This window comes from Carcharhinus amblyrhynchos, chromosome 13 (genome assembly GCF_965287045.1).
Source record: "Carcharhinus amblyrhynchos chromosome 13, sCarAmb.v2.hapA, whole genome shotgun sequence".
Lineage (NCBI taxonomy): Eukaryota > Metazoa > Chordata > Chondrichthyes > Carcharhiniformes > Carcharhinidae > Carcharhinus > Carcharhinus amblyrhynchos.
Window position 1 is genome coordinate 20456671 of NC_137336.1, and position 22520 is coordinate 20479190.

Below are 22520 nucleotides of genomic sequence, written 5' to 3' on the forward strand. Positions count from 1 at the left end.
CATTCTGGTAAGTCTTCTCTGCTGTTTTTCGAGAATCTTCATCCTTCCTAAAGTGTGGTGACCACAACTCGATGCAGTACTTTGGTTGGGCCTCACCAGATTTTTTTAATAAAAGTTCAGCACAACTTCCCTGCTTTTGTACACATTATCCCTGTCTGTGTAGCCACTGATCCCACATGCTTTTCCAACCCGTTTCTATGGTCAAGGCAGAGAATATCTGTGTTCCTATTCACTCTTTAGTACTGTATTATTGTCTGTTTTTCCTCACCCTATCTCTTCTGCCAAAATGCATCGTCTCGCACTTCACCTTGGTATTAAATTCATGTTGTCAGTTGCCTTCCCGTTTTGCAAGCTTACTTAAGTAAGATTGTCAATTTGTATCATGCTCACCGTCTGCCACATCTCCAAATTAGGTATTGTTGGTAAATTTTGAAATTTTACTTTGTTCTAATATCCACTTCACTTGCATTTATCAACAACGTAGTACTGAGGCTTAAGGAACACTACTGGGACAAGAAACAGTAAATTTTTCAGCTTGATGACCTTTCATCAGAACTCAATAATAAAAACATTAGAAGGAGAATGTCAGTGATAGATTGGAGGCCAAGGAAGATTAAATAATAAAATATTTCATGAAGCAAAGGCCAACAGAGTGGTAATGGATATAGTAAAGAAACAAAGTTTGTGCCCAAATGAGATGTTAATGGCTACATCGGAAGGCAAAATGGATGAAGAAAGAAACAAGGAAACACCAAACCAGCAAAACAAAAAATATCTAGAACATGATGCAGACAGTTGTTGAACTCAGCATTGAGTCCAGAAAGCTATAAAAGTGTTGAATTGAAAGATAAGGTGCTGCTCATTGAGTTTACATTCCCATGGGAGCAGAAAGCTCCCATGCTGACCTGTGAAGATCTTCACTGATGTCATGTTGAGGCAAGCATGCAAATATTTCCAGTAATAGTTATGGGCCAGGGCACTTTGAATATTCGGATATGCTCCGAGAAAAAATGGCTGATGACTCCAGCATGAAGTCCAATGCCAGAATCTGAGCATCATTGCAATGAAAACCACACACCGACCAAGACCACAGTTGGTCTGCTGAAGATGAGATAGATGCTTGGTTAGATCTGGTGGGTTGCTCCAATATGTAGTAGCCAGAATCTTCCTCATGGTCCTAGTCTGCTGTGCATTGCACAACCTGGGAGTGGAAACTGTGTCGGAGGAAGCATTGATGTCAACAGCCCTTGGAGTCAGAGGAAGAGGGTAATCCAAGGAAGCATCTGCATGCCTGTGTAATGTGAGAGCATGTGATCATCAATCATCACAGTGGCTGAGTTTCTCCAACACTGTATCACCTCATGCCTATTCTGGGCAATGCTACTCAGCTAAATAATGTCCATCTGAAGCACACACATAATCACAGAATCATTATGAGAGCGTCTATATCTATACACTCTGGTTTCTCTTGATCCTATAAATATGTTCACACAGACCGAATGAATGAATAATATTTGGAAAATAACCATCATTTATGTACATAGTTACTCATAAGAATTTTCAGATCTCCAAAAATAATGGACATCCAAGTGTGAGTAATATGGGGTTTTCTTTTATTCTTTTCCGGTGCTGTGGCATGGTGTGCCCTCCCCAACTCCTCCTCCTCCTCCTCCTCCTCCTGACAATTCTATTCGAGAAGGACTGCTGACATCTTGCCTGAGATGACTTGGCAGTCATCCTCTGGTCACCTGAGGTCTTGAGGATTCTGAAGTATTAGAAATCTCCTTGCAGCGGCAGGTGGCTCACCAACTGTGGTAATACTCGACGACATCTGTGCCAATAGAAGAAGAGTGGACGAGAGGGCATCAGAAGCACGTGAGGATGCTCCCCCCGCCCAATGGTGTCAGTAGCTGTTTATCCACTGTTACTAGGTTTATTTGGCTCTTCCTGCTTTCCTGACACCTAGAGTTCAATATGACTCCAGACCCTGACCCATCTGGCTCAGGTGCCCGGAGGTCAGAAATAAGGCAAAGAAGTGCAGGTCAGAACACACATCCAGTATTGCATCAGTAATCTGCTGGGTTTGACCGTCCATTACAGTTACCAGTCCCTCAGTGAAAGAAGCCATATATACCGGGTCATTGCAGCGTTCATGTCCAGAATTGGATGTGCATCTCGCGCAATGGTAGCACGTCTTACTCCCAGTCAAAAAATTCACATTCAGGTTACATCCAGCTGGTGGAGTTTCTGCACGTTGGTTCCTAGATTTTATTTCTGGATTAAGTTCCCGAAATTATCAGTTTCAAAACTGTGATGATGCCCGAGAAATACTTCCACGCCATACAGCGCAATCCCTCAGGTACTTCTGCATCTCCACGTGAGCAGGACATCCAGTCTCTGCTGGCTGATTGACAACTCCAGAGATTCATCATTAGCCAAGGGCTCAGCATCTAGGTTGACTCCAACATTTCTCTGACTGCCAGAGGCCTATTCCATCTCGATCTCTGATAGCTGTTAGTATGAATGTCATGTGCTGTCACTAGTGCATGTATCATTATAGCCAATATGCATGTACCCACCAAGGTGCATGTGTCTGTGCTAATGCTGGGTGCGGAACAAGGATATGATGCTGCATGCCTGAGGCATCTTTTGCCTCCTCAAAGGTTAATATTCATTCCTTTGGGATAGTGCCTGCAGCTGTCTGCATGGCACCTGTGTGGTAAACAAGGAAAGTTAGGAGCGTCATTAACCTTCCAGGTGAGTTTTCTGAGTGACATGTAATCACAGCAAACACGAGACATTGGAAATTTTATTCCAGAATGTTATGTTAGAGGCACAGCTTTCTTCAAAGTCACAAATGACCATTTTACATTCCTGAAGCTTTCCCAGCTTCAAGCACCCTCTGCTTTCTAGTTCCTTCAGCAATGTTTGCAGCAGTTATGAAAAAGCAGTCTTGGAATCTCACCACCCCAGGGCCATCCTCCTATCTTGCCTTGACCTACAGCTGGCTGCAATGGTTGCTAACCAACTCCAGGACCACCTTCCCAATGACTGTCAGGATGGCAAGGTGGGGACACTGTCTCCAATCCTGCTCTTTCTGTGAGCATTGTGCACTCTCTCTTGCAAATAAATTGGGAGATTGTAACAATGGTGCTATGCTACAATCATCCCTTCAGAAATGTAGCCATTGTGTACTTCATTGGCAGCACATTTCATTTTACCAGAAGCTTGTTCAACACCAAGCCACGCGACCTCTACCCAGGATGCTTTTGTTTAGTTGGGCTGAGGACCTGCTTAAGATTTCTGATAGACAAGGGAATTAAGGGTTATGGGGAGAAAGCGGGAAAGTGGAACTGATCCACTTCCGATCAGCCATGATATTGAATGGCGGGGCAGGCTCAAAGGGCTAGATAGCCTACTCCTGCTCCTATTTCTTACGTTCTTATGTCAACTCTTACAGGCTGGAGCAGGGCTCATAGAGAGTCGTCATCTGACCTTAGGGGCCTTCCTTTGGCTGTGATACCCTCCTGAGCGCCTGGCTTCATTTCCTTGGCCATCTCTGGAGAGCCATAGAGTGTCTAAAGCATGATTTTCAGTATCTCCCTAAATACTTGCTATATCTCTCCTTATTTCATCCCTGGCAAAGGTCCAGTATGCTTCAAAACTAGACGAATGTTTGTACACATTTATAAAAAAGCTTTAACCTTCTGGTTAAGCAATTCCTTGAAATTAAAATTCTCATAGAAACTAGCAGGAGTAGGTTTTCAAACCCCATAATGGATTTGGCACTCACTATTTCTGTAACTTACACCAACCCTACAACCCTTCAAGATACCTGCACTTGTCCAATTCTGGCATTTTGCACATCTCTAATTTTAATTGCTCCACCATTCGAATTTCAGCTGCTGAGTTCTTGAATTCTGGAATACACTGTCAAAATCTCTTTGCCCTTGTAGTAATTGCAAGGATTGGCGACTATCAGTGAGTTTAATAAATTATAAGAGTGTTTGTTTATAAACAAACAGCCCTCCACCCCTCCTTCAAATTGGGCAATTGATCACCTGACCCTCCCGATGTATGTCCCTTGAAAGGGCCAGCTACTATATCCCTCCCTCTTTAAGTTGCTTATTCAATACATAACTAATTTGTTAACACTGTTTATCATTAACAGACTGTTCGGGGACTTTTTTTTTCCACTGGGGATGACGTAGCTAGTTCAAATGGATGAGGCTCAGCTGGAGAGGTAGTTTTGGACTTGCTTCAATAGGACTCTTCTGGAATCTGTGCCTCTCTTTCTACTCTTCCTTAAGTTTCATTGGGAGCAGCAGTTTTGGTCTGCCACTGGCTGATTAGGCACTTCATCCCTTGAACAAATAACAACACTACTTGCTGGCACAATTGGCTAAGACAGCAGCACTAGCTCTTGGGTTGGCTCCCACCTCCTCATATATATGTTTCTTCATTAAATTATCCTGCATTTTCAACTTGTAAGACAATGGCCCCATCCTAGCCACCGCAACTCCTGAAACACAATTTTGATCTGTTCCAAAATTGTTCACAAAGACTGGATCGCTTATCTCAAATGCCATTTCTACTTTTGACGAATCATGGTACCTTTTCTGACAACTCTGCCTTGTCTCCACCCTCCCTGCCAAATTTGGAACAACCAGGCTCAAACTGGCTTTCAAACATTGACCTATCAGCAGCTCAGCTAAAGCTAAAGGGAGGTGGCTCTATAAGCTAGCAAGAGCCGTGCTATCTTAAATTCTAGTGATACAGGTGGTTGCTTCTTCATACCAGTCTTGAAAGTCCGAACTGCACATTTAGCCAATCCATTTGAAGAAGGATGATATGAAGCAGTTTTGATATATTTTACACCCATTAGATATCATCTACTTCTGGAATTCGACACCTGTTGAACACTGTTCCGTTGTCTGAAACAAGTACTTCTGGTTTGCCGTGGATGGTGAAAGATTAACGCAGATTCTCGACCGTGAAGTTGTGGGCCTCATTTCAAATGCCTCCGTCCATTTTGAATGAGGTATCCACCATCAAAAGGGACATCTTGCTCACAAAGGGGCCAATGTAATCCACGGTGGACCTGGCCATTCCCACGGGTGCAGGGCAGGTGTAGTTGATAGCTTTAGCTGGAACTAGCACTGGTTACATTGTTAAACAGCCCTTTTTTAAATCATCATTGATGTGAGGCTACCAGACACAGCTTCTTGCCAATATTTTCATCTTTGACATGCCCAGATGGGCACTATGCAATTCTTCAAGCAATAATTCTGCCCCTCATATGGGGTGACTGCTCTTGCATCCTTGCAACTGAACTCATGATTCCTAACTGATATGGCTTCATTTCCTGTGAAACACTCTCATTCTGTTGTTCATGCAGTATCATATGTTTACTCCTTGATAACAGTGGGTCTCTCATTAGTCCAGTACTTAATTTGTTGCGCCGTTACAGGTAGGAAGTCCAAAAAGTTTAATGCCATTACATCACTTGTGGAATTAGAAGGGGTGGGGGGGGGCATGCTTTCAGGTAATGGGAAACAACTTATGGCATCCACATTGGCTATGTGCACCCCTGGCTGAGGTTCAAAGGTATATTCATAAGCCAACAAGAATATGCCCACCGCTGTATTCTAGCAGAACAATTGGTGGGAATCACCTTGTCCTCCTTGAAAATCCTGAAAGCGTTTAGGTCTGTGATGATAGTACAATGTCTCCTGCAAATGTATTGATGAAACTCCTTGATACCGAAGATAACAAGTAGGTCTTTTTCAATCTTAGAGTATCCTCTTTCCGCATCTAACAGGGTTCTTACATATTGGATCCATCATCCATTGCGTAGGATAACACAGTCCCAACCCCAAATGGTGATGTATCATATGTAAGTACTATCTTCTTTGAGGGATCAAAAATGCACTAATAAGCATGCTGACTGAAGTGCCTGCTTAAATTAACTTGTTTAAAGTTTTCTTTATGTGGTGTTTTCCAACACCATCCCAGGTGCTTCTTTAACAGTGCATGCAACAGTGCTAGTAATTTTAATAAATTTGGGAGGAACTGCCCATACTAATTGAACTTCCAAGAAAGGATCAGAATTCTGAAGTGTTCGTAGGGGCTGGTGCCTCTCTAATTGCTTTCAATTTTGCCCTCCATTGGGAGTAACTCGTGACCATCAACCCGATAGTCAAGATAAGCCACTTCATCTGCTTGGAAGGTGAACTTTTCTCTTTTTAGGCGTACTCCTGCCTTCTGGAATCTCTTGAAAACTTCATCCACATTTGTCCAATGTTCCTCCTTGGTGGATCCTGTTATTAGGACGTCATCCAACTAATCGACAACTCTGGTCAAAGATACAGCAAACTCTCTATAGTTCATTGAAAGAAGGCGCAAGCTGATGAAACCCCAAACGGTAGGCATGTATATCGATACAGCCCTTTGTGTATCTATGGTGACATGAGCTCTTGATACATTGTCCAGTTCTAACTATTGGTAGTCTAGCTCATGTCCAATTTGGTATATGTCAGACCCGCAGCCAACTCTGCATACTGACGCTCTATTTTGGAGATGGATACCAATTGGATTTCGCCGCCTGGTTTACCGTCAGCTAGTAATCCCCGCGGACGTGGATGGTTTTCTCTAGTTTAAACTACTGGCACAATGGATGCTGCCCACTCTGCAAATTGTATGGGCCTGATTATACCCAAGTCTTCCGGATGTTTTAGTTCTGTCTGTACTCACTACTAATGCATTGGGCACAGGTCTTGTCCTAAAACTCTTGTAGTGCATTCCGGATCCACGTGGAAAGCACTCTGTTACTCCTATGTTGCTTAAACCTTTAGTATTTAGTGCTTCTTCCCACATCTGTTCACTGCTTGAGCTTCACAGCATCCTTGCTCCTGACACAATGACTACTTATGGTTTCCCATTCCTAACTGGTGGATCTTGATGCATTGTTTGCTTGGGCATCCTTCTCTGCGCTCTCTATTGCTCAGTGTTATATTGTCATTTCCAGCATCACTTTAAATGTTAACTCAGACTTTGCAAACAGTATCCTCTGCATAACTGCATTGTTTACATCTCATACCAGCCGATCCCTTAACATGTCATTCAAAGCTGACAAAAATTCTAATGCTCCGTGATTTGCTTTAGCCATGCTACAAAGGCTGCAATGTCTCCCAAGGAGTTAAACTTGTATTTTTGCAGTATTACGGAGGCTTTAGGGTGGTAATGCCCCTTTGCTAGCTCAACAAATTGTCTCTGTATCGGGAGCATCTGGGGATGTTAAACTTCAGATCAAGTTATACATCTGGGTCCCACATGTGGTGAGTAATATAACTTCCTTTTTATCCTCCCTCTCAATGTTCCATTAGTCTGAAAAAAGTATTCCAAACTTTCCACATTACCCAGTTTTGTCTGTGGTCGTATCGAAGAGAGGCATGCCGATTTTTTTTTTTACACTTTTTCCGGCTAAGATTGTTCTTATTCATTCTGCACTTTTCAATGATGTTCCCTGGAATTCCTTGTTACGAACAGAGTCACTGTGATTTTCCTCTTCACTGATCTAGTATTTGCAAGGCTTCTTGACCATCAGTTATTTATAATGAACTGTAATGATTTAGTTTCAAATATACATGCAGAGCACTTTCACAATGTTCTCACGTCCAGCTCCAGGCTCCACTCTGGCTCCAAAAGCCCACGCTCTGCCCAGAGGTTCCCACGCTTGTTCCCCATTGGGCAATCATTTCACATGGCGCTGCCGTGCACCCCTCTGCCTTAAATTGGTCAGCTACTACAGCCCTCTGTCATTTTTTTCCTCCTTTAAGTTGTTCTTTAAAACCTACCGTCTTGATGAAGCTTTTGGTTATCTGCCATAATCTCTCCTTATCTCCTTGCCTCTGTCAAATTTTGATGAATCATCCTCCTGGGACGTGGATACTATGTCAGAGTGCTATAAATGCGTTATTTACTTAAGAGATTATAGTTATAGCACCACCTAGGTAGCAAGTAAAAGTTAAGAGCTTTTTTTTGACATGCTTGATTTTTCTTTGATGTCACAGTCCCACTTCGGGGTGGAAAGGAATAGCATAATTTTCCATGAAGTGTGACCCAATCATTTAAATGGACTGGAAGAGTAACAATATTAGTTGATTTCCAATTGCAATGCATTGTAATTCAAGCCAAGTGGAGTCTTCATATGATTAGAAGGCAAGGATAAGTGGACTAGGGCACAGACATGATTCAGTTCCCATCTCATAGTCTATGCATTCACCATTGTATTTCCATTATAAACATGTAGATCTATAGCTATAATGGAAGCTGACTCTGTAAATTTATAATTGCATCCACCTACATTGATAGTACCTATCCTGTCATTCCCAGAAGCATTGCAGAAGTGTGTCTTTCAGTTCCATCAGGAATTTTTTGAACTTGTCTGGAGTCCAAACCTGGGCTCCCCAGTATGAACCCTACCTCCACTGAATGACAAGTTTGTCCATCTTCTGCATGGTTTAAACCTGGATACATAGAAAATACATGCAGAAGTAGGACATTCGGCCCTTCAAGCCCGCACCAGCGTTCAATATGATGAATATTTAAAGAATTTTTTTTTATTAGTGTCTCACGCAGGTTTACATTAACACTGCAATGAAGTTAGTACGAAAATCCCCTGGTCACCACACTCCAGTGCCTGTTCGGCTACACCTGAGGGAGAATTTAGTATGGCCAGTGCACCCAATGAGCATGTCTTTCAGACTTTTGGAGGAAGCTGGAGCACCCAGAGGAAACTCACGCAGAAACAGGAAGAATGTGCAGATTCCTCACAGACAATGACCAAAGCTGAGAACCAAAACTGGGTTCCTGGCACTATGATGCAGCAGAGCTAACCACTGTGGCGTCCTACTGGCTGATTATGGCTGATGATGCACTTTCAGTCTCCCACTCCATACCCCTTGATCCCTTTAGCTGCAAGGGCCATGTCCGGCTCCCTCTTGAACATATCTAACAAACTGTCCCCAACAGTTTTCATAGGTAGAGAATTCCACAGGTTCATAACTGAGTGATGAAGTAACGGCCCTTAGATTTTCTTGACCTCAGAATGATAAAATATCAGAGTTCCTAAATGCTGAAGTTCCCTCCCTAAACCACATTTTTTATTTTCTAGTGCACTTGACTTGATTATTTTTCTTTTGTGCAGTTATATCCGTGTGGCTGTGCTCCCATGCTCTGAAAATGCAAGCTGTCTGTTTCGCACCAAAGCATTAACAGCTGCTGAAAGTCTGACGTTCAATGAAGTCTTTTGGATCACCCTTTCCTTTTCTGCGTTGTGTCAGAAGACTCTGCGAGTTGATGTTTGCTCAGTGGATAAATCTCATCGGGAAGAATGTTTGGTTGGTAATTGTGTTAAATGTTAAAATCTCTACAATTACATTTTATGTGCTGAGAACTGCACTTTTTTGAGCTTACAGTTGGCTAAGAACTTTGGGATTTTATTGAGGATGAGCATCAACGTTTTGGCTAATAATAAGGGTGGTCCGTGGAAGCAATTTCATTGGGTTAGCAATTGGCCTATTATTTTTTCCACAATTCTAAATAGGAATGCTGCTTCCATTTTTTTAAACATTCACTGAACCACAAACCGTTTATCTATCTCAGCAACGCTTGACAGTGTTTCAATTCTTGTAATACATGTGTAAATCAGAGTTCAAATGCATGAGTTAATTTCACATCACCACTATCTTATAGGAAGGATTAAGAATCATTACCCTGTTCCTGAGTTTGGACTCATCAGCATACGTTAATGATTACTGTTTAGATTTAAATGTCGGACGTGATAGCTAATATTATTCTTCCCGTAAATGGCCGCTTTTCTAGATTTGTAACATTTGTAATAAGATATATAGTGGAAGGTGAATGCAGAAACAATAAGAAAGCTAGATTAATTATCTTAATTCTTTAAATTATTTACATCCTTTACACACTGCAAATTCCATCCATCTCCAAGGACAGACATTGTGCTAATGTGAAGAATAATCATCATCCTTTTAAAGATTTTTGTATGCATTTTCTCTGCTTACTACCTTCTGAACTAGTTGTGTGATTCATGGAAATAAAGTCGCACTTTGTTGTCTCATAGGGGACCAGTATATTGTATGGTTATCAGACATCGTGATAGTGAACCGTGGCACTCCCTTCTAGGACTAATTGTCTGTCATAGTTAGTGATAAATTTTGGAGCTGTTTTCCTTGTACTGTAATAGCATTAAATAACAGTATTGGAAATTAACATGTAACTGGATTGGGAAAATAGCACGTGGGCAAATGCAGAGTGCCAACATTCACAGATGAGGCAATGTCAGACTGAAAGTGATCTATCGGCTGCTCTCCTAAGGTGGTAACTGTATGGCATACCAATGAAGCTCTATATAACCAGCTAAGAACTAACTTGTCTAAATTATCCAGTACTATAATTATGTCAAATATATCAAACTTTTTGAATCAAAAACTCAAATTCTTAACTTCATTGGATCAGCAGAAATTGGAATAAAGCTTTAGTTATTAAATATGTATTTTTTAGGCTTCTCTTCATAATAGTTTCACTTATACAATGCATAGTGATGTTAACATTTACTTTCTGAGACACAGATTTTTAGTGTCTTGTTTCCAGTAACTTATAAATATATCTTATGCCACACTCCTAATGCATGAATGACAATTTATTTAAATTTTTAACAGGGTGGTGCTCAGATCAGCTTGGCAAATGTGAACAGATGTGGAGAGTGGTCAACGCACTGGTACAACCTCCTTAACCTTCATTATCTACAGGAACAAAGTATGAAGCGCAGTACACAAAATGAAGATGTTCTTCAATCAGAAAGTAAAATCTCCACAACAGAGAAGAAAGTAAGTCATTAATTTAAATCTTAGAAAAGCAAACCTAGTTGTGATGTTAATATAGTGAATTTGCAAATAAGCATCATATTTTGAATCCCAGTTTCAATTATTGCATAATTTTTCAAATTTTCCAAAGATTTCCCAGTCTCTTGCAAATAATCAGTATGGGAGAAGCAAAACACTAAAGAGACAAAATGAAGAGAGTGATATTTTGATTGGATCTGAACTGACATTTACACAAGTTCGTTTAGCAAGCAATAGAAATGAGGCCCCTATTTATTCCTGTAGAATTGTAGATGCTGGGAAATCTAGCAGGAATCAGTTCATGGGATTCCAAGCCTCCCATCCAAAGCAGGCTGGAGCATGATTGTGCTTTGGGATAGAAGATAGGGAAGAATGCTTTGCCATATTCCAACCATGGGCATGCTGGGACAGAGTCTCCATCAGGAAACCTGTTCAAGCAAGGCCATTAGCAGGCTGCAGGTGGGTAAACATTTAGAAAGCCTCATACAACTTTAAAGGTGAGTTAATTGGACACTTGTAAGTTTTTTTTTCCCCTCTTAGCTGGAATTTAGATTCTGATATGCTCTTGTGTCAAAGGCGCTCTGAAGTTTCTTGAAGCATGGTAATTTTGACATTAATGACTGGGAGAGCTTGCTATTAATTCAAACAGCGACAACCTGTCCACTAGTTGTATCACACTTTCGAGTTACAACTTTTTAATGATGAGAGAGTGGCAACGCAGAAGATAAGTAAAATAAGAAAATGCTGCACAGGTAATCCTGGGGGATAAACCATCCTATGTGTCCCAAGATCTATGGGTCAAGAATTGGCCTGTTCAGACATAGGAAGACTCATGGCAGAAACTCACAACCCTGACTGGGTGTCAACATCAAATCGAGGAGTAGCTGACAATGGCGATGGCGATTATCAATTTGGCTTTCTTTACCCATACCAGAAGATTTACAATTAGACATAACCACAGGCAGGGACAAGGGTTTTCAGATGAGTTCCTTCAGGCCAAGCTGGAGTCTGCAACGGCCTGCAGGAACATTCAGTTCCCTGCTAGCATTGGATGGTAATGTTTTGCCCTCGGTTTGCTCAGCATTATATTCTCCCTCTCCAGAGCTCTTCTCAAAATTGCTGCTGCTGCCAAATTTGTATTTCTTCTGTTGGAACTGAGGGCCACCTCACATTCTAAGATGCTGTCAGCCACCATTTGTCTGTTGTCTCTTTGCTCATGATGTGTTGCTGATGGTGCAGTGATGCTAATCGAAGATCTGCCTTCAGTGAGATGCTCATGAGTGTTAAGTGGCTAATTTAACACTTTGGGCAGGCTTCTCCCTGTGCCGCCTCTTGCTCCGAGTGAAAATCTGAGGACCATGTTCTTGTGGAAACTGGCACGCTGACTAGGTGAATGAATTTCCACAACACCTGCCCACGAATCTGCCTGCAATAGTCTTCAAAAATGCAATCCCTGGTATTGACCCTGGACCCACTTGCATGATTCCTCAATCTTTTTTATTTGTTCATGGGATGTGGACATTGATGGTTAAGTCAACATTTATTGTCCATCCTGAATTGCCTTTGAGAAGGCGGTTGTATGCTGCATTCTTAAATTGCTGCAGTTCATGTGCTGCAGCAACACCCACATTGATTTTTGAAAAAGAGTTTGAGGGTTCCAGACAGCACATTGGTTAGCACTGCTTTCTGTCAGCACCAGCTGCCCAGGTTGGATTTCAGCCTTGGGTGACTGTCTCTCTGTCTGTGTGGGTCTCCTCCATGTGCTCTGGTTTCCTCTCACAGTCCAAAGATGTGCAGGTTAGGTGCATTCGCTGTGCTAAATTGCCCCTTAATCTCCAAAGATGTGTAGGCTAGGTGGATTAGCCATGGTAAATGGGTTACAGGGATGGGGAGGTGGGGCGGGGGGTGGGGGCGGGTAGGTGGCTGGGTAAGATGCTTGGAGAATTGGTGCAGACTTATGGGCTGAATGGTTTCCTTCTGCACTGTAGTGATTTTATGGATCTGTGGATTTTGACCTAGTGACAGTGAAGGAATGGCAATATTGTTCCAAGTGTGGCTTGGTGTGGAACTTTGAGGTGGTGGTATTCCTGTGCATCTTCTGCACTTGTCCTTCTGGACAGTAGAGGTCATAAATTTGGAAGGCATGTTGAAGGCAGCTTGGTGAATTGCTACAGTGCACCATGTTGCTAGTATACACTGCTGCCACTCTGCATCAGTGATGGAAGGAGTGAATGTTTAAGGTGGTGATTGGGTGCTAATCAAGTGAGCTCCTTTTTCCTGGATGATGTCAAGCTTCTTGAATGTTTTTGGAGCTGCATGCATCCAGGCAAATGGAGAGAATTCCATCATGCTCCTGACTTGTGCCTTGTAGATGGTGAGACAAACTTTAGGACAGACGAAAGAGTCAGAAGGTGAGTTTCTCACTGTAGATTTCAGATCCTCTGACATGTCTTGTAACCACCTTATTTTCATGGCTGGCTGCATTCGGTTATTGGTAAATGGTCACCCCGGGATGTTGATGGTGAGGGATTCACTAATGGTAATGCAATAAATCTCAAGGGGAAATGGTTCAGTTCCTTCATGTTGGAGATGGTCATTGCCTGGCACACTTGGAGCCAATGTTATTTACCACATATCAGCTTAAGCCTGACTACATATGGACATGGATTGCTTCAGTACTTGAAGAGTTGCAAGTGGTGCTGAACATTGCACAAACACCAGCGAACAATCTCACTTCTGACCTTATAGTAGAAGGAAGATCATTGATGAAACAACTGATGATGATTGGGCTGAGGACACTGCCCTGACGAAGTCTTGCAGTAATGCCCTGGGACTGAAATGACTGACCTTCAACAACCACGAACATTTTTCTTTGTGCAAAGTTTAATTCCAATCAGTGGAGAGTTATTTCCCTGATTCCCATTAACTCCAGTTTTTCATGGACTCCGTGATGCTTCACATAAATGGGAGCTTGCTGTCAAGAGCAGTCATTCTCACCTCACCTCTTGAGCTCAGCTTCTTTGTTCGTGTTTGGACTAAAGCTGTAATGCGATCAGGAGCTGAGTTGGCCTGGTGGAACCCTCTCTGCGTGTCAGTGTTAAGTCTTGCTTGATTGCACTATCGACAATACTTTCCATCTCTTTGCTAGTAGGCTTCAATACGTTCTGCTTTGTGCTAGTCTTGAAGCATGAGAGTTCAGTTCATAAATGATTCTGCTTTTGGCATCAGCTGAGCACATAGCATGTTTATTACTGAGACAAATCACAGTTATAAAATAATAATTTTTCTTAAGTGTGGACAACCAATTTTAGAAAGATAAAATTGCATAAAACATTAAGTAAAGATTTTGTTCCTGTGGCAAAGACCTAAACTGTCCTCTCTCTATTCTGCAAACCATATGATTCTGTTTCTGATGTTTTTCATAGGATTGATGTATGTTCATAGGCTTAACATTTTTAACTTCTGTAGTCTTGGAAAGAAGATTAATTAGTCTGACTATCCACAATACCATTGGAAGTAAAGATTCTGGTATTATTTTCAGCTTATGACTTTTTTGCAGGATTCTGTGTCTGCACTCCTAGAACAAACAGTTGCAGAACTGCAGGCAGTAGAGTGGAGACTAGAAAAAGACAGAGATGTGTTGATCCTGGGAGAAAAAAGGTACAGTAATTTTGCATTCTACAACATGTGTACATGTTCATTGGTTTATTTATTTTAAATACAGAATTTGTATACTTTTGCCACTTTTTATTTTCAAATAATTTTCAAGTTATTTTTCTTCTTCGCAGTTTTCCCTCCCTGTTCTGAAAGCTCACGGTTCCTGTTAAGGCATGGTTCCATGCTTGCCAATACCTCGAGCGAAGGATCATGAGTTAATCAGTCTCAACAGACTATTTGGTAATGGGGACATTATGGCATTGGCATGCCTCTATCACCAAACCCAAAGGCAGAGTGGCAGTGGGAAGCCCTGCCCTCTTGGGTAGTGCCAAATTGGCACTGCCCAGGGGCATCCCTCCATAACTGCCTCCAGAGTTCCAGCCTCCTGAGGTGCCTCGAGAGCTTCCATTCTCTCCAGCAGGTTTGGGCCCCCAGCTCCCAGCAAGAGGGGAGCTCTTGTACACCCTGCTGGAGTGAAACACCCGTGGCAGGGTTGGGGTGTGGGGGAGTGACTAGCAGGTCTGAAGATTTCAGCCCCAGGCCTGCTAATTAGATTTAAATAGGCATTAACATAAATTATACAGCTCTGCACCAGAAATCGGCGCACAGCTGACAGTGGTAGAAATCCGGTGGCTGGAGACTTGCGGAGGCTGTGACGTCTAGCAGGGAGCCCACAGAGCGGCCTCTAAAGCAGCACAGCGGGCTGCGAGAATCACCCCCGTTTTTTAGGCAACTTTGTAGTTGATCGGCTTTTCAAAATAGAAGCCACAAAGCTACGCAGAGGTTGGAAGCAGCAGTGACACTGACAGTTTCAATTCCTGCCTTTCCAGTCTTAAGTTATTGCTGCTTGATCTGGACAACAACAAGAACTCCATTTAGGACAATATGTTTGGTAGCCGTAGCCCCCAGGCCTCAGTATTTTGCACCTTGTCCACACTTCACCTGTCACCTTGATGCGTGCAAATTGGCTATATTTCAAAAATGAAAATAAAACAGAAACTAGTGGAAATACACAGCAATTCAGGCTTTCCGTTAATGGAATGGACTTGCACAGAAATGAGGAAGTGAATAAACCTGGAGACGTTTAATGCTGCAATGAGTGAACTACAGAATTTTTTAATGGATGAAGATGACCTAAATAGTCATTTTCATCCGTAACTAACATGTTTGAATGGTTCAGCTACTCATGCAAATTTCTGTTAGTTGCTGAAGAGCCTGTTTTGCCCTAATGCAAAGATTCCCTTGACACCTAGGCTTAGGTTCTCCCACTGCTTTTATTTTGTTTTCAGTTTGTTTTATAATAGAATAAACATATCCATTTAACCTCTTCAGGAAATGGTATTTGAAAATGCATGCTTTCTGCTTTGCTGGCAGAAAAACCATGCTGCTATAAATATAGACACAGAGGCAGAGTTTTAACTTGTTGCCTGCATGTAAAATTCTTGTGTTGTGAAATCAATGGAAATGAAAATTAGGCAGTTTCTACAACGAATGGCCAATCCCCAATGGCAGTTTTGTCTCTGCATAGTAAGTTGAAATTCTGACCCAAAGTAAATTGTATATGGAATAACAACATATAGCTCTGTCTGTGTTCAAATTTGATGTTAGAAAATCCCCTCGTCTGATCTCCAGTTTTTGATGTAATATCTTTCCATTGATAATTTTTGCATCAAGCAACTTATCACATAGTGCTATGTTGGTACGATTGGAAGTCTAGATAAAGACTTCACTCTCCCCTTCCCATTTGTCTCATTCTTTGGATGGAACTGTTATAAGCAGCAATAAAGTGTTATAATCCAGAAAGCTTGTGCAATTGGTTGCTGGTCAGAGCACTTCTGTGTCATGTACAAAAGTCCAGTTGTGCCAGATTTGCATTTCAATTCCACTAAAGTAGGAAATGTTGCCTTCAGTGTTTTTGATTTGATTTATTATTGTCACATGTGAAAAGTATTGTTGCTTGTGCGCTATACAGACAAAGCATACAGTTCATACAGAAGGAAACGAGAATGTAAAAATACATTCTGCTCTATCAAGCTAAGACGTAGAGAAAAATTAACTCGATGCAAGGTAGATCCATTCAGAAGTCTGATGGCAGCAGGGAAGAAGCTGTTCTTGAGTCGGTTGGTACGTGACCTCAGACTTTCGTATCTTTTTCTTGACGGAAGAACGTGGGAGAGAGAACGTCTGGGCTGCTTGGTGTCCTTAATTATGCTGGCTGTTTTGCCAAGGCAGAGTAAGTGTAGACATCGTCAATGGATGGGAGGCTGGTTTGTGTGATGGATTTTGTAGTTTCTTGCGATCTTCACAGAGCAGGAGCCATACCAAGCTGTGATACAACCAGAAAGAATGTGCTGTATGGTGCATCTGTAAAAGTTGATGAGAGTCGTAGCTGACATGCCAAATTTCCTTAGTCTTAGAAAGTAGAGGCATTGCTGGGCGTTCTTGACAGTGTTGGCATGGAGAGAACCAAGACAGGTTGTTGGTGATCTGGACACCTAAAAACTTGAAGTTCTTGGCCATTTCCACCTCATCCCTGTTGATGTAGACAGGGGCATGTTCTCCACAATGCTGCTTGAAGTCGATGATGATCTCCTTTGTTTTGTTGACATTGCGGGAGAGATTATTGTTGCTGCAGCATTTCACCAGATTCTTTATCTTATTCCTGTACTCTGTCTCGTCATTGTTGGAAATCTGACCCACTACAGTGGTGTCGTCAGCAAACTTGAAAATCGAGTTGGAGAATTTGGTCACACAATCATAGGTGTATAAGGAGTAAAGTAGGGGGCTGAGAACGCAGCTTTGTGGGGCACTGATGTTGAGGATGATTGTGCAGGAGATGTTGTTGCCTATCCTTACTGATTATGGTCTGTGGATTAGGAAGTTCAGGATCCAGTCACAGAGGGAGGAGCCGAGACCCATGCCATGGAGTTTGGAGATGAGTTTTGTCGGAATAATGGTGTTGGAGGCTGAGCTGTATTCAATAAATAGGAGTCTGACATAGGTATCTTTGTTATCTAGGTGCTCCAGGATTGAATGCAGGGCCAGGGAGATGGTGTCTGCTGTGGATCTGTTGCAGCGGTAGGCGAACTGCAGTGGATCCAGGCAGTTTCTAAGTGCGAATTTCTTTAGTTGCTGGGATTTTGGTTTTCTTAGTAGTAATCTAATTCAAACTCATTAAGCTTTATCCTGCACTTGGCTTGTAGATATGTCACTTTGCTAGTGTCAGTCATGTTGTAAGGAGAGAATAGAAGACTAACCCATGAGGTCTATTTTCATCCGACTTGATTGCTTCCTGTAATGGGTTTACCAAGGAAGTGATTCAGAATCATTTGGATATGTTTTCCAATCACTATCTAGCCTTTCTGATTTAAATGTGGGTGTGATAAATTCATCTAGTGTTCTTCTAAATGGTAGTACAAGGATGCTCATCATTTCAGTGTATTTATCCTAACATTTTCCATAAGTTAATTTTTTAGTTTCATCTAAAGTGTCTTCTGCAGCTGCCAAACACAGCTGTAGTGCATAAGAAAGATAAAGGACAAAAGACAATATATTGGCACTATGTTGAAATGCACTGCTTTAAGTGTGACTTATTTTCCCCCATAATATATTGGTTAGAAGCAGATCCATACCTCTAACCAGAAAACAGTTTGTTTTTCTTTTTGCTTTGGAGTAAGAAAGGGAGAAACAAAGGCAGGAGAGATTCTTGCAAAACTTTTTTTTAATTAAAAAATGATACTTAGCGCAGTTTCTTTGCTTACAGGCCAAGTGTACCAGAGGAGGAAGGTGAATACAATGAAAATGAAGAGGCCAAGGAGGAAGAGGAAGAGCAAGAAGAATACAATGAAGGAGTACAGTGGGAAAATGAAGACAACGCTGAGAATGCTAATGCCAATGAGGATCAGTCAACACTCACAGCAATAGTTGCAGAAAAGGTGAATGTTTATCAGAAACAATAGATCTGTTTGACTAACCCTCCATGAATCATTCAGGAGTATTACGGCTTCCACTGAGAGAGCGTGAGGCACAGGTATCCTGGTTGCAGAGGCATCACAAATAGTTGTGATATCTATTGACATTCGTGAATTATTACGAATCTCAGAATTTAGGTTAATGGAATTAGTGAATGTTTCAGGCTATTGGATGAATTTGCTGGGAGAAGAAATTAAATAGTGAAAGAGCGAAAATGAAAGAGAACCTCAATTTCAATGAAACATTTGCAATTTAAATATTACAGTAATAATGCTACACCTGTTAGTTGACTGGCCTCCTTTGGTCTACATTAATAATGATGTGGCGATGCCGGTGTTGGACTCTGACTTGATGTTGTGAGACTTCTTACTACATTGGTAATACAATTATGTTCTTATATTGGCACTATGTTGAAATGCACTGCTTTAAGTGTGACTTCATAGAATCATAGAACCATAGAAGCCTGTAGTGCAAAAAGAGGCCCTTCGGCCCAGCGAGTCTGCCCCGACCACAATCCCACCCAGGCCCTACCCCCATATCCCCACATATTTTACCCACTCATCCCTTTAACCTAAGCATCTCAAGACACTAAGGGGCAATCTTTTTTGCACAGCCAATCAACCTAACCCGCACATCTTTGGACTGTGGGAGGAAACCAGAGGAAACCCGCGCAATTCCGAGGAGAATGTGCAAAATCCACACAGACAGTGACCCAAGCCGGGAATTGAACCCAAGTCCCTGGAGCTGTGAAGCAGCAGTGCTAACCACTGTGCTACTGTGCCGCCCCATAATTTTCCTCCATAATATTATTTTCCCCCATAATGTATTGGTATGAAGATAATAATGAGGATTAGCAACAATGTTGCATTTTACCTCTTTTGCAAATTGGTTGGATTATGAACCTATTATCTCCACAGGTTGATAAAGAGACCAACACAGAGGAGGCTGTAGCAACTACTTCTGCTGTGCGTCCAAAGGATCGAAGAACCCACGCTGCTCAACAGAGCCCATTTGTCAGAGGCAGTGCCATTATTCGTTCAAAGACTTTCTCTCCAGGCGCACAGAATCCCTATGTGTGTAGGGTAAGAAAAAAATCAACTGGATTTTGTTCTTAACATCTTTGCCATTTGAATACAACCTATGGCTTACTGATCAGCTTCTTACCCCACAGAGCTGATCCCTTCTCTCATCCTTGTCTTTGTTCTCATCTTCCATTTCCCCTCCCCTATTTCTCCATTCTCTCACCCATTTCCCCAAGGGACATGCTTGGGCAGTGCCAATCTGATAGTGAGAGAGGGGGAGGGATATGAGAGTTAAAGCTAGCCCAGATCAGGGCACTCTTGTGGAGCTGGTGAGAAGGCAGAAATCAAGTCCCAAGATTCTCGATGCACTGAGTGCCAGAGAATCTGGGGAGAAATTCCAGTGTGTAGCTGGAGAGATGCACACCGGTTTTCCCACTGAAACTGACTCTGATTTTGAAGCTTCTATTAACTATTAAGCCATGGTGATCAGTTGTCTGGCAAGGAGTCAGGCTGTGTGGCTCAGAAGGAAAAGGGGGTGAATAGGAGAGCCATAGTAGTGGGGGACTCAGTCGTAAGAGGCACAGACAGTTTGTTCTGTGGGCGCAAAGGGACTCCAGGATGGTCGTCTGCCTCCCTGGCACTGGGGTCCTGGATGTCTCTGAGCGGATAGAGAGCATCCTAAAAGGGGAGGGTAATCTGACAGATGTCATTGTCTAAGTCGGTACAAATGATGTAGGCAGAAAGAACAGGGAGGTCCTGCAAGAACAATTTAGGGAGTTAGGTAGAAATCTGAAAAACAGGACCTCTAGGGTAGCAATCTCTAGCTTATTCCCCGTTCACATGCTAGTGAGGCTATGAACAGGGAGATTGTGCAGCTGAACATGTGGCTAAAAAAACTGGTGCAGGAGGGAGGGTTTCAGATTCATGGATCACTGGAAAGTCTTCCTGAGAGGATGGGACCTGTACAAGAAGGACGAGTTACACCTGAACTGGAGGGGAACCAATATCCTGGCTGGGAGGTTTGCTAGTATGGTTTGGGTGGGTTTAAACTAATGTAACGGGGGGGTGGGAATCAGAACAATACGTCAACAAGTGTAGAGACTGGGGACGAGCACAGGGCCAAGACAAAGCTACCTTAAAGGAAGAGCAATCTCGGGAAGGATGAACTTAGTGGGCCTGGAGATCTGAGTGCATCCGCTTAAATGCAAGGAGCGTAACAAACAAGACGGATGAATTTCGAGCCTTAATGAATGCAGGGAACTTGGATGTGGTTGCAGTGACAGAGACTTGGTTAAAGGAAGGACAGGACTGGCAGCTGAATATTCCAGAGTATAAGTGTTATAGGTGAGACAGAGGAGGGGATAGAAGAGGTGGAGGAATAGCAATACTGGTTAGGGAGCATATTGCAGCAGTACAGAGGGTGAACAATTTGGAAGGATCATGTAACGAGACACTGGGTAGAGCTCAGAAACAGGAAGGGCGCAGTCACTTTACTGGGGGTATACTACAGGCCTCCCAATAGCCCATGGGAAGTTGAAGAACGAATATGTAAGGAGATTCTGGACAGGTGTAAAACAAAAAATTGGGTTGTTACATAAGAACATAAGAAATAGGAGCAGGAGTAGGCCATCTAGCCCTTCGAGCCTGCCCCGCCATTCAATAAGATCATGGCTGATCTGTCGTGGCTCAGTTCCACATTCCCGCCCTCTCCCCATAACCCTTAATCCCCTCTCTTATCAAAAACCCATCAACCCACGTCTTAAAAATATTTAGCGAGGCAGCCTCCACCACTTCAACGGGCAGAGAATTCCAGAGATTCACCACCCTTTGAGTGAAGAAGTTCCTCCTCAACTCCGTTCTAAACCACCCCCCCCCCCTTTATCTTGAGGCTGTGCCCCCTAGTCCTACTATCCTTTCTGAGCGGGAAGAGTCTCTCCACCTCTATCCTATCCATCCCATTCATCATCTTATACGTCTCAATGAGATCTCCCCTCATTCTTCTAAACTCTAACAAGTACAAGCCTAGTTTATTCAGCCTCTCCTCATAGCTCAACCCCCTCAACTCTGGCATCAGCCTAGTAAACCTCCTCTGCACTCCCTCCAAGGCCAAAATATTCTTGCATAAGTACGGCGACCAAAACTGCACACAGTACTCCAGCTGCGGCCTCACCAATGCCCTATACAGCTGCAACAAGACCTCCCTACTTTTATATTCAATCCCCCTCGCAATGAAGGCCAGCATCCCATTCGCCTTCCTGACCACCTGCTGCACCAGCAAGCTGGGTTTTTGTGACTCGTGCACAAGGACCCCGAGGTCCCTCTGCACCGTCGCCTGCTGCAGTTTTTCGCCACGTAAGTAATAATCCTTCCTACCATTATTCCTACCAAAGTGGACCACCTCGCACTTGCCAACATTAAATTCCATTTGCCATTTCCTGGCCCATTCGCTCAGCCTATCTAGATCCTTCTGTAGACTCTCCGCACAATTTGCCGTTCCACCAATCTTGGTGTCATCAGCAAATTTCGACACCCTACACTCGGTTCCCTCCTCCAGATCATCTATATAAATGGTAAATAGCTGAGGCCCCAGCACCGACCCCTGGGGCACTCCACTAGTCACCATCCGCCAATCCGAATAGCACCCATTGACCCCCACTCTCTGCCTCCTATTTGACAACCAATCCTGTATCCACGCTAACACCCTACCCCCAACTCCATGCCCCCTGACCTTCTGCAATAACCTCTTGTTGTCGTGGGAGACTTTAATTTCCCTCGTAGACTGGAAATCCCTTCGTGTTGGAGGTCTGGATGGGGAGGAATTTGTAAAGTGTGTTCTTTGGAATAATATGTTGATAACCCAACTAGAGAGGGAGCTATGCTGGACCTAGTACTGGGGAATGAGCCCCAGTGATGTCAGGTCATCCAAGTTTCAGTGCAGGAA

The 22520-nt window shown here is 42.8% G+C and overlaps 1 protein-coding gene across 2 annotated transcripts in view; it reads left to right on the plus strand.

Annotated features, from left to right (window-relative positions):
* Positions 1–22520, plus strand: part of LOC145351749 (protein KIBRA-like) — a 123161-nt gene that overhangs the window by 76898 nt on the left and 23743 nt on the right. For both annotated transcript variants that reach the window (XM_080201358.1, XM_080201357.1), the window contains exons 15-19: positions 9209–9401; positions 10746–10913; positions 14488–14588; positions 18349–18520; positions 19475–19639. In XM_080201358.1, coding sequence (XP_080057484.1) covers positions 9209–9401; positions 10746–10913; positions 14488–14588; positions 18349–18520; positions 19475–19639 — 799 coding nt within the window. The remainder of the gene's footprint in view (positions 1–9208; positions 9402–10745; positions 10914–14487; positions 14589–18348; positions 18521–19474; positions 19640–22520) is intronic.